At 43.6% G+C, this 15670-nt stretch overlaps 1 protein-coding gene across 2 annotated transcripts in view; it reads left to right on the top strand.

Moving 5' to 3' along the window:
- The window catches only part of PIGK (phosphatidylinositol glycan anchor biosynthesis class K), a 92932-nt gene that overhangs the window by 38018 nt on the left and 39244 nt on the right, over positions 1 to 15670 (top strand). For both annotated transcript variants that reach the window (XM_073544833.1, XM_073544834.1), the window contains exon 9: positions 2782 to 2954. In XM_073544833.1, coding sequence (XP_073400934.1) covers positions 2782 to 2954 — 173 coding nt within the window. The remainder of the gene's footprint in view (positions 1 to 2781; positions 2955 to 15670) is intronic.

Below are 15670 nucleotides of genomic sequence, written 5' to 3'. Positions count from 1 at the left end.
TCCGCCCGCAATCAGGGCGAGGGTGTATGCGGCGGGGGAGGAGCTAACCTTGTGTTGTTTGCCTAGTGTCAGCCTCCAGATGGCGGTAGCATACACCCACAGTATCTGTGTCCCCCAATGAGCATCTCGGAGAAAAGGATTTTACGGTGAGTACTCACAAAACTCCATGTTTTAAATAAAAATCTGCTGCAGTTTTCTGTCCGCAGCTCCCGTGCAGATGCATGTGTCTTCGTAGTAGCAGAGTGCAAACACACTGTGTAGCCGGATCCGGCAGCCATTCGCCAAATATCATCTGTCCTACTGAATGTGGGCGACGGGCGGACGATACGGAGGGATCGGAAGTAGTTTGTGGTTATCTAGGTGCATGGGAGGTTGCAATCAAGATGTTTTGCAAAGTTGCATAATATATATATATATATATATATATATATATATATATATATATATATATATATATATATATATATATATATATATACACATATACACTCACTGGCCACTTTATTAGGTACACCATGCTAGTAAGGGGTTGGACCCCCTTTTGCCTTCAGAACTGCCTCAATTCTTCGTGGCAGAGATTCAACAAGGTGCTGGAAGCATTCCTCAGAGATTTTGGACCATATTGACATGATGGCATCACACAGTTGGCGCAGATTTGTCGGCTGCACATCCCTGATGCGAATCTCCCGTTCCACCACATCCCAAAGATGCTCTATTGGATTGAGATCTGGTGACTGAGGAGGCCATTTGAGTACAGTGAACTCATTGTCATGTTCAAGAAACCAATCTGAGATGATTCGAGCTTTATGACATGGCGCATTATCCTGCTGAAAGTAGCCATCAGATGTTGGGTACATTGTGGTCATAAAGGGATGGACATGGTCAGCAACAATACTCAGGTAGGCTGTGGCGTTGCAACGATGCTCAATTGGTACCAAGGGGCCCAAAGAGTGCCAAGAAAAAATTCCCCACACCATGACACCACCACCACCAGCCTGAACCGTTGATACAAGGCAGGATGGATCCATGCTTTCATGTTGTTTACGCCAAATTCTGACCCTACCATCCAAATGTCGCAGCAGAAATCGAGACTCATCAGACCAGGCAACGTTTTTCCAATCTTCTACTGTCCAATTTCGATGAGCTTGTGCAAATTGTAGCCTCAGTTTCCTGTTCTTAGCTGAGAGGAGTGGTACCCAGTGTGGTCTTCTGCTGCTGTAGCCCATCTGCCTCAAAGTTCGACGCACTGTGCGTTCAGAGATGCTCTTCTGCCTACCTTGGTTGTAACGGGTGGCAATTTGAGTCACTGTTGCCTTTCTATCAGCTCGAACCAGTCTGCCCATTCTCCTCTGACCTCTGGCATCAACAAGGCATTTCCGGCCACAGAACTGCCGCTCACTGGATTTTTTTTCTTTTTCGGACCATTCTCTGTAAACCCTAGAGATGGTTGTGCGTGAAAATCCCAGTAGATCAGCAGTTTCTGAAATACTCAGACCAGCCCTTCTGGCACCAACAATCATGCCACGTTCAAAGGCACTCAAATCACCTTTCTTCCCCATACTGATGCTCGGTTTGAACTGCAGGAGATTGTCTTGACCATGTCTACATGCCTAAATGCACTGAGTTGCCGCCATGTGATTGGCTGATTAGAAATTAAGTCTTAACACACAGTTGGACAGGTGTACCTAATAAAGTGGCCAGTGAGTGTATATATATATATATATATATATATATATATAATACATATATAATATTTTTTTTTTATTATTATTTTATTTATTTTTTTTTTATAGATATATTTGATGCATTGGAATCACTAAATTATTGACTGTGAAGTTGGAAACTGTTGGACAGGTTGCAAATTTATATACAAATTTACCATTCATCATAATTTGCAACGTTTTCTTTTTAAAAGGCAGCGTCTACTAAGTTCACTTAGATTAATAATGGCCCCCTCATAATATCGGTCCCTCTACTCCTCGGTAATATTGCCGATGTCCCCCCACCAGTTTCCTTGCTTCCTGTGGCTGCTGACTGGCTGCAGCGGTCACTTCACATTCCCCAGTCAAGAGAGAAAGCCAGATGAGTGTGTATATATGTGTATATATATATATGTGTGTGTGTATATGTATATGTATATATATATATATATATATATATATATATATATATATATATATATATATATATATATATATATATATATATTACATAAATATACTTTTTTTTTCTTCTTTAAAACAGCAGAGAAACCCTCTATGGGCTCATACTCACTTGCAAGAGACTCGCACGAAAACCTGTCACTGCAGCCGGCACTTGGACCAGAGCGTGCGGCTGCATAGAAATGCATGTAGCCGCACGTTCCGCTGCGAGTGCCGGCGGCAGCGCCAGGTTTTCATGCCAGAGAATCTTGTGAGTATGAGCCCTGTTACTACAATAGTGGGATGGATCATTAAAAAAAAAAAAATCCCAACATTGTGTTGTAAAACCAACGTTTTTATTAATCTTTTTGCGATCTGATCTGCAGCTCTAATCTGCACCATTATATTCTCCTCTTAGCCGACAGTGCAACAGCACCCCTCGGTGGTGACATAGGATAGCTGTAACTTGGTAAAGACAAAACTTTTTTTTTTTTTTTTTTTTTTATAAAGAGTTCTAGAAATATGAGCTTTCTTTGTCGCGTCTCTTTTCCTTGTGATGGTCCCAGTGGTCATTTTTGTTTGCTGATGTTTCCATCTTTTCGAATCTGTTGTCTTTTTCATGCTGTATTTCTCTTTGCAGTTCCAAGTCTGCCCGAAGAGTCAGTGTGTTTCTACGCCCGGCCATCGCACCAACCTCTTCCAGAGAGACCCGCAGACTGTTCTTATTACTGATTTCTTCGGCAGCGTGAGGAAAGTGGAGCTCACCGAGAAAACCGTGACGCTCAAGCCGCATCCGGAGGCCGCGAATCCGAGGTACACCTGCATCCCATTACACTAACCGGGCTCTGTCATGTTTGCGGTGGGTTTTGGTATATTGGGCTGGAAGTCTTTGCTCCATAGGCTGCTCTATTTTTGCTGTGAAATTATTTAATATTTTGTAACTTTATGTTGTAAATTTATTCCATGTTGAATATCTGCATTAAAATCTGCAGGTGGAATTATTATTATTATTATTATTATTATTATTATTATTATACATTTAGACGCAGATTTGTTGCAAAATCCTAAGTGGAGAAAGTTTTTTATCTTGTGGGCTGCAAAAAAAAATTACACTGAGGATGTCCAATCATTGGCAGCAAAATAAGCTCCATGGGCTGGGGATTTCACTTAGGTTATGCTACTGATAGTAAAATCACACCAAGTAGTCTGAACCCTAGAAATGGGAATTGAGGCTCCAGAACACTGAAGTGATGTAGAGTCAGATTCATTAACAGCATGATGAATGAAAATCCAATTTTTTTATACGTAGATGTAAACGGCGATGTGTAGTGGTCATTAATGATTACCTGAATATGGGGGAGAATGAGCCTCAGGACTTCACCATCAGTTACGTTGGTTCTGTGCGCCATCTGGTGGTGCATTAATGTATTGCATTTACCAAAGAAAGGCGAGATGATAAATTCTCGATAGCTGCATGAAAGTATCCATATACAAAGGAAGTAAGATATTTGGAGATTTGCAAATCATAGGGAGGAATTCATGATAAAATCATGTATTTTGGCCCAGATTCGACTTGGATTTGCAAAACTCTTAATAGAAATAAGCTTGCAACTTGTTGCCCTGGCCTTTTGGGCTCGTCCATATGGATCATATCCATAGTGAACCTGCTGTGGCATAATATAGCTTTATTTGAGCAGATTTTACTGCATAAATCCACATTGTGATGTGTCACCTCTGCACCGCAGGGTCATTTACACTGGAAGTTACCTGCAGCTTGTGAATGAGAATTCATCTCCACTGGTGGCGCTATAACATACGCAACGGGTTTACCTGAGTGACGTAATATTAGGTAACATCAGCAGCGCCCGCAGGGTCTCATCACATCTGGAATCCTGCCGATCATCCGCAGACGAAAGCTGCGCTACAAAGCTCGGCAGGATTCACACTGTATCACATCTGACATTTTGCATTCATTATATACATTTGCTTGCGGCAGGTTTATCTTATGAAAGACAAGAAGCCAGCGATCTGCAGGAAAAAAATGGATTCTGGGATGTTCATGTTATGAAGTGATGGTTCAGCTTGTATATGCTATCGCTTTGACAGGTGGGGGTCTGACTCCTGGACCCCCCAATGATTTTCCATGAAGGGGCACAATGCTCATGTAGCGTCTTAAGTTTTCTCTTAGCGCCACCATTGTAACCTGATTGCACAAGGATCTGCAGCCGGTCGTCACTTGTTACTATGACCAGTCTAACCATTTAGATGCTGCTGTCAATCACTGACATGACACTGACGAGCCCTCGCACGTTTCTGATCACCCATTGGGCATTTCTTCCTGATAGACCATACGTTTCACTATGTACAGCAATACTAAAGTTGAGTATCCGATAAATGAGAAAGTTACAGCTCTCAAACCATGATGGGGGGGATAGTCGTCTTGGAAGTTGATTTTCTTGTGCAAAAGTAGCAAAACATATAAAAAAATACAGTATATAACTATACTTGTATTAGCCAAAACTATTTAATTATAATATTATTTATGCTGCAAAAACAATGGCAGAATTGTGTGGGTTTTTTTTTTTTTTTTTGCTAATCAAGACCCATGATAGAAAAAATCGATTTGCACTCAAACACAAAAGACTATATTTTTTTTTCCCAATTAGTTCAACATAAATAAAGCTAGGACTTTTTTTTTATGTAAATTTTGTAATGCTATAGTCACGCTGACCCATAGATTTTAGGTAATGCCTGAATAGCCTAAAACGTGAAAAAAACAACCCCAGAAATTTTTTTTTTTTATTATTATTATTATTAACTTTCCATGAATAGAAAAAAATTATAACAGTCAGGTAATAAGTTGGAGCGAGTGGCCGCACATTTCCCGTCATTGTTACACAGATTCTGTCTGCCCTCTGGTGGTGTGTTACTGTATTGCACATAGCAGTGAGATGAGCACCAGTGGTGCGCTGCAGGCTGCTGGCACCAGGGCGACACTGGTATTTTGAGTCCCTTCCACCAGTCCAGTGCAGAATATTATAGTTATAGTTTCACCCTTTATCCAGCTAATTTTATCTGTAAACATTTTACGTTTTATTTCAGAAAAACAAATCTAAAGCTGTACTTTGTTATGATTTTATGTAAGTATTTTATTATCCTAATCCAAAGACAGAGATTTTGCACTTCCATAATATTTGGCGCACTGTGCGCCCCTCCACCATGTTGCGCCACTGACGACTGCACAACCTTGCAATAAAAATTTGTGATTAATATAAATCGGATTGTACATCCTGCCGTACAGTGTAAGGCCGCATTCACACATGTTCTACACGCCCTTGTGTTTCCATGTTTTATTCTCACGGGTATAGAATTTCGTAGCTCTGTGCACACATTAGTTTTAAAGACTGATCCGTGTGTCCGGTCCGTGAGACTCGGAGGACGTCCTGTTCTCATGCATTTGACAGATCAGACTCAGCTCTTCTCTAGTTGTCAGTCGCCTGGTGAAGAAGACATCTCTCTTGTTCCCTGCGTTTCTGACTTTGACCAGTAGGGGACGCACCACTAACACATTATCTGCGTCCATTTTTGCGTCATTCCCGTGGTGGAGCGCGTTCTTCTAAATTCACACCTTATAGGACTTGTTGGATCAGACCTTAGCATTTTGTCTTTGTAATTTACCGGATCAGCACGTAGGTTATCACCGTATGTAATACTGATATTATTATACAGTTGTGGCCAAAAGTATTGACACCCCTGCAATTCTGTCAGATAATACTCAGTTTCTTCCTGAAAATGATTGCAAACACAAATTCTTCGGTATTATCTTCATTTAATTTGTCTTAAATGAAAAAACACAAAATAGAATGAAGCAAAAAGCAAAACATTGATCATTTCACACAAAACTCCAAAAATGGGCGAGACAAAAGTATTGGCACCCTCAGCCTAATACTTGGTTGCACAACCTTTAGCCAAAATAACTGCGACCAACCGCTTCCGGTAACCATCAATGAGTTTCTTACAATGCTCTGCTGGAATTTTAGACCATTCTTCTTTGGCAAACTACTCCAGGTCCCTGATATTAGAAGGGCGCCTTCTCCAAACTGCCATTTTTAGATCTCTCCACAGGTGTTCTATGGGATTCAGGTCTGGACTTATTGCTGGCCACCTTAGAAGTCTCCAGTGCTTTCTCTCAAACCAGTGCTTTTTGAAGTGTGTTTTGGGTCATTGTCCTGCTGGAAGACCCATGACCTCTGAGGGAGACCCAGCTTTCTCACACTGGGCCCTACATTATGCTGCAAAATTTGTTGGTAGTCTTCAGACTTCATAATGCCATGCACACGGTCAAGCAGTCCAGTGCCAGAGGCAGCAAAGCAACCCCAAAACATCAGGGAACCTCCGCCATGTTTGACTGTAGGAACCGTGTTCTTTAATTGAATGCCTCTTTTTTTCTCCTGTAAACTCTATGTTGATGCCTTTGCCCAAAAAGCTCTACTTTTGTCTCATCTGACCAGAGAACATTCTTCCAAAACGTTTTAGGCTTTTTCAGGTAAGTTTTGGCAAACTCCAGCCTGGCTTTTTTATGTCTCGAGGTAAGATGTGGGGTCTTCCTGGGTCTCCTACCATACAGTCCCTTTTCATTCATACACCGATGGATAGTACGGGTTGACACTGTTGTACCCTCGGACTGCAGGACAGCTTGAACTTGTTTGGATGTTAGTCGAGGTTGTTTATCCAACATCCGCACAATCTTGCATTGAAATCTCTTGTCAATTTTTCTTTTCCGTCCACATCTAGGGAGGTTAGCCACAGTGCCATGGGCTTTACACTTCTTGATGACACTGCGCACGGTAGACACAGGAACATTCAGGTCTTTGGAGATGGACTTGTAGCCTTGAGATTGCTCATGCTTCCTCACAATTTGGTTTCTCAAGTCCTCAGACAGTTCTTTGCTCTTCTTTCTTTTCTCCATGCTCAATGTGGTGCACACAAGGACACAGGACAGAGGTGGAGTCAACTTTAATCCTTGTCAACTGGCTGCAAGTGTGATTTAGTTATTGCCAACACCTGTTAGGTGCCACAGGTAAGTTACAGGTGCTGTTAATTACGCAAATTAGAGAAGCATCACAGGATTTTTCCAACAGTGCCAATACTTTTGTCCACCCTCTTTTTTATGTTTGGTGTGGAATTATATCCAATTTGGCTTTAGGACAATTCTTTTTGTGTTTTTTCATTTAAGACCAATTAAATGAAGATAATACCAAAGAATTTGTGTTTGCAATCATTTTCAGGAAGAAACTGAGTATTATCTGACAGAATTGCAGGGGTGTCAATACTTTTGGCCACAACTGTATCATCCTATAGTCTCTGCGTCTCTAGAATCCCCCCTCTTCACAGGATACAGCATTAATGTGTGAGGGGTGGCGGGCCCACCTCTGGGTGCTCCACCTGTCGTGGGACCGAGCTCCAGACGATCTCCCATGTGATGTTACAAGGCTCGTTGATGGGTCGGATATGGACTCCCAGGTTTTGCTTCCTACAGGCGTCATTAGAGACCGTTACATGACCATCCCCTCAATCGATTCTGCCTGCAGAGGTACAACTGCTAGACCAATATTTGTAGTTGCTTTTTCTTTACTTTGGGAAACCGTTGTGGTAATTTTTAAGTCAATGACACATTAAAATCAGACACTTCGTAGTGTATCTTATTAGAGAAATCTGCTCATTTCTCTTCCTGAACTGATTTTTTCATTCACAAATTCTGTTTGGTTGAAATGTGACTTTCCTGTTACAAAGATTGGAGATGACAGTTAGTGCTTATAGTGTTCTATGGACAACTTGCAGCAGAATGTCTGTCTGCCTGAAGCTCCTCCCTTCTCCATAGAATTTTAGAATCACCAATTGTCATTTACTGTGGAAGGGGAGTAGCTAGAGGCAGACAGATATTCTCCTGATGGTTCGTTCTCCATAGAAGTGTATAAGCACCAACTGCCCTCTAGCTTACTATGGGGAAAAAAAAATGCATTTGCTGAACACATTTTACCAGTGAATTGACAATTTTGAGAATAAAACTTCAGTCCCGGTAGAGAAAGAAGCCAGTTTCTATGTTAAAATATGTGACATTTCTTATTTTCACGTGTGCTATTGATATAATAGAAAGTAAAATGAAAATGGAAACAAAGCTCAGAAACTGCGCTGATTATGCTGCTGATTTGTCGTTTTCTCTGCAGACTAACTTAGGGACTTTTTTGTAAAAATATGTTGACTTAATGGGGTTGACCACTTCTTTTCTTTTTAAAAATAATAAAAAAGCATATACTCTCCTCCGGGGCGTCCCCGGGCTCATGGATTCCACTTTTAATGTGGGGTGCCACTTGAGTCAGCAGCCACTGATGACTGCAGTGGTCACGTATCATCGTGCTGCCGGCGGTGATCATCTCCTAGTTCTCTCCTACAGCTCAGATGACGCGTGACTGCTGCAGACACTCGGGCACCAGGCAGCAGAACCAAGGTGGGTGTTTTGTTTTGTGTACACCCCTTTAAGAAGCAGCTGTGACATGATTGTGGTGCAGAGCATAGTCTGTAAGGTGTACTGCAGTTTTAACCAGTCACAGATGTGAGGATGCAGCTGATGCTTCGCTCCAGGATCAGCGCAGCTCCATCCTCAGATTGTTTGCGGTATTGCAGTTGCAGCTCGGCTTTATTAAAGGGAATGATCTGCAATATTTATTTATATATAAAACATTTTATTCCTTGGCGATTTACTTTTAAAATAAGTAATAATTCTGGCCCATCTGTCTCATATCTCTACCTTGTGCCGTTCCTCTTGGAAAAATCTCTAATTCCCCAGCTGGGTGTGACCAGTAAGGGGGGCGTGTCCCTGCTGATTGGCAGCACTGATTGGACTGCGCACTGACACACCCTCTGCTTGTTACATAGTTGCCAGTTTGTTCATTACTTTCCAGGAGGAACAATGGAGGGAGCTCCACAAGGAGCGTTCTAAGATTGATTCACGTGGGATACAAGTGCGCTCTGATACAGACGTTTTCTTTGCTGTTGTGACTGCTTTCTCTCTGCTCCGTTTTCATTACTGAACTGCAGACAGATCTTATAGTATTGGACATTCTGGAATAGCAGATGTGAATTTTTTGCCTCCATCGTTTCCTCTTATAAATGCCCGGCGGCTGTTGCCGGGCTCCAGTGACCGGTGATTGGTTCTGCAGCCGCCTGCGATGTGCCTGGTTTATAGGGAGATTTACAGTAATTGCGTTCCCTTTCCTCGTCCAGCCGAGCTGCCCGGCGTTTTGTCATGAAGAATGGCGCCGTCTCTGCCCTCTGTGCTTTTCTGCGAAGTGTAACGTAATATGTCCTGTATGGGGAATGGGCGACCCAGCAGGGCTACAGAGATCGGCTCATGGGGAGCAGCTCGCCAGTCTCTGTACACAGCAGGGCCACAGCCCCTCTGCAGATTGGCAAGAGTTTACAAGTATAACTGATGGGAGACCGACACTCTCCTCCCCACCACCACCCATGGGCCTCCACCGAAAAGTAGTAGAAAGGGGCAGTGTTGTTCACTGCAGTCAGACACAGCATCTATCCCAGCACTTTTGGGGTATCCCCGGATCTGTCATAGCAGTGTGACAGACCAGCTGGCGGTGCAGAGCTCCCTGATACCAGCGCAGTACTGTAATAGGAGCCACTGGGGTAACACATCCGTCCATGACATTTCTTCCTCTTGAATCTTCCCCCATCACCTGTTAGTGATATTATTGAGAAGTGGAAAGAACCGCAGGAACTCGGCCATAAAGTGGAGATCCTGTAACATTACAGAGTGGGGGGCTAAGTGCCGAGGAGCAGAAGACAGAAAAGTGACTGCTGACCCCATAACTGCCGAGTCCAGACCACCTCTGGTATCAGCACAAACACTGCGCCCCCGCCGGGAGCTTCATGGCTGAGTAGCTGCATGCAACCGTACATCACCAAGCACAATGTTGAGCGTCAGAGTGGTGTAAAGCCGCCACCACTGGACTCTGGAGGAGACGTGTTCTGTGCAGTGACAGAGCGCACTTCTCTATCTGCGTCTGATGGAGGAGTCTGGGTTTGGTGATTTCAGGAGGACGTTACCCCCTGACTGCATTGTGCCCCCTGTAGAGATGGAGGAGGATAATGCTATGGGATGTTATCGGGGGTCGGCATTGGGCCCTCAGCTCTAGTGATGGGAAATCTTAATCAAGACAATGTGGACATTTGTAGCTTCAGCTTTGTGGGAACAGTTTGGGGGAAGACCCTTATGTGCCTCCCATGACTGTGCCCAGTGAACAAGGTCCATACAGACATGAGCCGTCTGACAGAGCCCAGACCTCAGCCCCATAAAAAAATGGAAATTGTGAGCCCGGCCTTCCCCTACATCAGGGTCTGACCCCTCAAATGCTCTAGATGAAGGGGCAAAAATTCCCACAGACACCTCTAAAATGTTATAGAAATCCTTCTGCACAGGAGCAAGTCCATGTTAATGTCTATGGATGAGGAGGGGGATGTCAGAAAAGCTACTGGGAAGATGTGGAGGGGGCACATACTTTTCTCATTATTACTGTCTATGGATGTATATAGAGGGCAGAGAGAGCCCCTGGAGACGGATGTGGGGGACACAGACTTTTCTCCATATAGTGTGTATCTATCTTGTGTGTATCCTCTGAGTCTCCACATTTTGGCGGAGAGACCCCATAGTCATTAATAGTCTCCGTGTAATTCTGCTGATTCCTGGAGGAGATTTTCTGGGTCGTCTCCCCGGATAAAGAAGTTGTTGAGATGGCGCCAAGCGCTGTGGAGCAGACAGCAAATCATTCTTCTTGTTAAGACTGTTGACTTTTATGTCTGGCCACACACAGGAGTTTCCACCTAAATTTGCTAAGTAAATGAAGTGGTGCTGCCGCTCTCCGTGTTCAGTCTGGTAAGAAATGAAGACACATAAGAGACTGTGTCACCAGTGATGGTTCATCGCTCCCAAGTGTCATCACTTACTGTTCTGCAGCAGTCATGGTGTGTACCATGATGACCCAATGAGTACTGAATGAGACACCTTTCATTTATTGGACTGTGTGTTTACAGTGTGGTGACCCTCTGATAAAGTTCAGTGTCCGTACCGAACATCTACTGTTCGGGCACTGACCCCTAACACAGACTTCATGAGGAATTCCATGTTACTGTTCCGGTTCGGTCTCCTGAACACTGAGTGTTCGTAAAATCATTACCGCCGGTCAGACAGCCGCGATTACCACACTGTCAAATGACAGCATGAGCCCACAGCTGTGATCGGAGGTAAAAAGTTTAACTCCAGTCACTGGTGTTGGCTGATGGGACAAATGCTCCCATCAGCCTACGCTTGCTGCCACTAATAACAGCGAGAGCAGGCAGCGGCTGATGGGCGTATTCATTAGCTGACGCATGTGCTCTACATTTATTTAAAAAAAAAACAAACATGCTGACAGCTTGGGGCTGCAATCCTCAGCTGTCAGCATTAACAAGGCTAGTTATCTTGAATAGTGGGGTCCCTGTGCTGTTTATTTAAATAATTTAAAAAGAACAGCATGGGGTCTCCCTCATTTTTGACAACCAGCCTTGCTAAAGCAGACAGCTGCGGGCTGGTATTCTCGTGCTGGTATTCATTCTCAAGCTGGTAAGGGGACATTGATATTGCTCCCCCTTCCCCAGCCTAAAAACAGCAGCCCGTAGCCTCCCATAAAAAGTGGATTTATTCGATTCTGTCACTTTGCCCGGCTCTTCCCACTTGCCCTGTAGCTGCAGCAAGTGGGGAAATATTTGTGGGGTTGATGTCACCTTTGTATTGTCTGGTTGACTTCAAGCCCACAGATGAGTAATGGAGGGGTGTCTGTATGACACCTATGAATTACTAATCCTATACTTATATTGGAAATAAACACACAGCCAGAATAAAGTTCTTTAATTGAAAGTAAGTTAAACCATACTCGTGTACTCTCCCATTCCATTGAAGCCCTCTTCTCCTGTAATAAAATAAAAAATAACTATATCCCTCACCTGTCCATTGTTCTGTCCCACACCACAATCCATGTCTGGGGATAACCTGTTTTGAACCTCAACGGTGCCAATATGTGACCGTCCACACTGAGAACCACTGGGAGATTGAGCTGCTGTGAGCACAGCGTCAGTGACTAGCGGTGATGTTATTGAGATTACCACTGGTCACTGAGGCTGAGAACCGAGTCGGGTCCCTGAACTGTGGTTATCTCGGTAAGATCCCGTAAGATCCCCACTAGCACAGTAAGAAAGCCTCACGGTGCAGTGGTGAGTTCACCAGGAGAAATTTCTCACTGTCAACTGCGGTGAAGTCTCTGAGCTCAGCACTGCACCATGAGGGATATGATTGCTTTTTATTTTTGTTTTGTTACAGGAGATGAGGGCTGCAATGGAATGGGCGATGACGTGAGTATGGTTTAATTTAGAATCATTAAAGGAGTCTGTGTCATTCTTTAAATTAAAGGACTTTATTCTGGCTGTGGGTTTATTTACCATATAACTATAGAATTAGCAATGGATCGGTGTCTTATAGACGCTTTTCCTTTACTAAGCTGTGGGCTTGATGTCACCAGGCAATACAAAAATGACATCAACCCCACAAATATGAACACCACTTGCCACCGCTACAGTGCAAGTGGGAAGAGCAGAGCAAAGCGGCAGTATTGATGCATCTAGTAGATTGTGCCTTTTCTGGGCAGCTGCGGGCTGCTGTTTTTAGGCTGGGGGCAATATCAGTGGCCCATTAACAGCGTGAGAATACCAGCCCTCAGCTGTCTGCTTTAGCTTGGCTGTTGTCAAAAATGGGAGGACCCCAAGCCATTTTTTAAATTTATTTAAAAAACAGCATGGGGACCCCTCTATTCTTGATAACCAACCTTGCGAACGCTGATAGCTGAAGGTTGCAGTCCGCAGCTGTTAGTTTTGCCTGGCTGGTTATCAAAAATACAGGGGAACCCATGTTGTTTATCTTTTTCTAGGCCCATAATGACCGCAGCTTTTTTCATTTTCCGTTTTTCGCTCCCGTTCTTCCCAGAGCGATAACTTTTTTATTTTCCCATCAATATGGCCATCATGAGAGCTTATTTTTTGCTGGACGTGTTGTACTTTTGAAAGACATCATTGGCTTTACCATTTCGTGTACTCGAAAACGGGAAAAAAGTTTGCTAAAAAAAAATTTTGCGCCATATTCCGATACCCGTAGCGTCTCCATTTTTCGTGATTTGGGGTTGGGTGAGGGCTTATTTTTTGCGCGCCAAGCTGACATTTTTAAGGATATCATTTACTGTATGTGCAGATACGATTTTTTGATCGCCCGTTATTGCATTTCAATGCAATGTCATGGCGACCAAAAAAACGTAATTCTGGGTTTTCAATTTTTTTTTTCTCGTTATGCCGTTAAGCAATCGGCTTAATGCTTTTTTTTTTTTTTTTTTAATTGATGGATCGGGCGATTCTGAACGCGGCGGTACCGAATATATGTGTTTTGTGATTATTTTTTTTTTTTTTTTTTTTTTTTGTAGTATTTTGAATGGGACAAAAGGGGGGTGATTTAAACTTTTTTCATATTTTTTAAAACATTTTTTTTTTAATTTTGGCATGCTTTAATAGCCTCCATGGGAGACTAGAAGCATCCACAACTCGATCGGCTCTGCTACATATAGGTGATGAGCAGATCGCCTATATGTAGCAGAATTACAGCATTTCTGTGAGCGCCGACCACCGGGTGACGCTCATAGCAATGCCTCATCAACAACCATAGAGGTCTCTAGGAGACCTCAGGTTGTTATGGCAACACATCGCTGCCCCCCTATCACGTGACGGGGTCGGCAATGCGCGTATTTCTGGCCCGGCAGCCGGAAGTGCTGGTTAAATCCCACTGTCAGCGTTTGATAGCGGGATTTAACTAGTTAATACGCGCGGGTGGATCGTGATTCCACCTGCGCCCATTGTGGGCAACATGTCAGCTGTTCAAAACAGCTGACATGTCCCAACTTTGATGCGGACTTACCGCCGGAGCCCTCATGAAAGTGAGGGATCTGACCTTGGGCGTACTATTGTATACTAGGTCAGAAAGGGGTTAATTATTAGAGAGCAGGCTCTAGCTGATGAATACTCCCATCAGCTGCCACACTGTCGCTGTTATTAGCGGCAGCAGGCGGTGATGGGAGCAATTGTCCCATCAGCCGACACCAGTGACTGCAGGTAAAATTTACACCTCCGATCATAGCTGCAAGCTCACACTGTCAAATGACTGCGGCTGTATGAGCGCCAGTAATGCAAATGACAGCGTGACAAACACTTGATGTTTGGGACCCCATTTAAGTGAATCGGGATTGGTTTCTGTTCTTGTAGTCGAACCCAAACTTTTTCATTTAACTATTCGGCCAAACCCGAACATCCAGGGGTCCGCCCATCTCTAATCATAAAGGCCGAAAACGTGGCGGAAGTGGTGACCAAAGCTTTGCTTGCTGTGACACTACCTGCAACTGCCTCTAGGCGGAGCACTGTATTATATCCCTCCCATCTAGCTTTACACTGCCTTTAAAATTTTGCAAAGGATGGTGTCTGCGAAGAGATGTTTAATTTATATCTGTATACAGAGAGCTCCTCCTAGTGGTGACTGCAGACAGGATCTTATCGTGTATCTCTGTATACAGGGAGCTACCCCTAGTGGTGGCTGCAGGCAGAATCTTATCATGTATCTCTGTATACAGGGAGCTCCCACTAGTGGTGGCTGCAGACAGTAACTTATCATGTATCTCTGTATACAGGGAGCTCCCCCTAGTGGTGGCTGCAGACAGAATCTTATCATGTATCTCTGTATACAGGGAGCTCCCCCTAGTGGTGACTGCAGACAGAATCTTATCATGTATCTCTGTATACAGGGAGCTCCCCCTAGTGGTGACTGCATGTAGACTGTAATTTATAATATACAGTAAATGATTTCTTGCGTTCAGTGTAATCACAACCCGATCTTCCCACACATTTGTATGCCCTCATCAATCTGTCGACTGTAAATATTGAATCCCAGATTAGAGATGAGTAGAGCACATTCAGATATGAAGGTTAGCAGCTGATGAAAATTGTAAAATATGATTACTGGTGCAGATTAAATTAGTCTGTGATACAATATTTGCTTTGTTGGACTGGATATGAATCCTCTGGGAATGTGAAGTGCGGCCACGTCTGCAGGGCTGAGACCATTCTCCCGCTTCTGTAAACCCATTCTGATCACTCAAGAAGCTTTAAACCCTCAGATTGTTGCAAATACATCTCGCTTTTCTCAAAGAAGAAACCAGGAAAAGTGTTCAGCTCTGCAGCGAGTGAACTCAAGTGGCCGAATGTGTTTCAAGACAGCGGGAGGTTCAAGTACAAGAGCAGGGAGGAGGCTGCTCGGCAGAAATGTCATTTTCTGCAGCTTTTACCAGACAAAGGTTTTTTCTCGTTTATTGGTAGTGGCCAAACATTTTATCTTC

The sequence above is a fragment of the Dendrobates tinctorius genome, unplaced genomic scaffold, assembly GCF_039654945.1.
Source record: "Dendrobates tinctorius isolate UK_male_01 unplaced genomic scaffold, ASM3965494v1 ptg000138l, whole genome shotgun sequence".
NCBI classification, from domain to species: Eukaryota; Metazoa; Chordata; class Amphibia; order Anura; family Dendrobatidae; genus Dendrobates; species Dendrobates tinctorius.
Note: the sequence above shows the minus strand (reverse complement) of the source record. Positions and strands in the feature narration are given on the sequence as shown.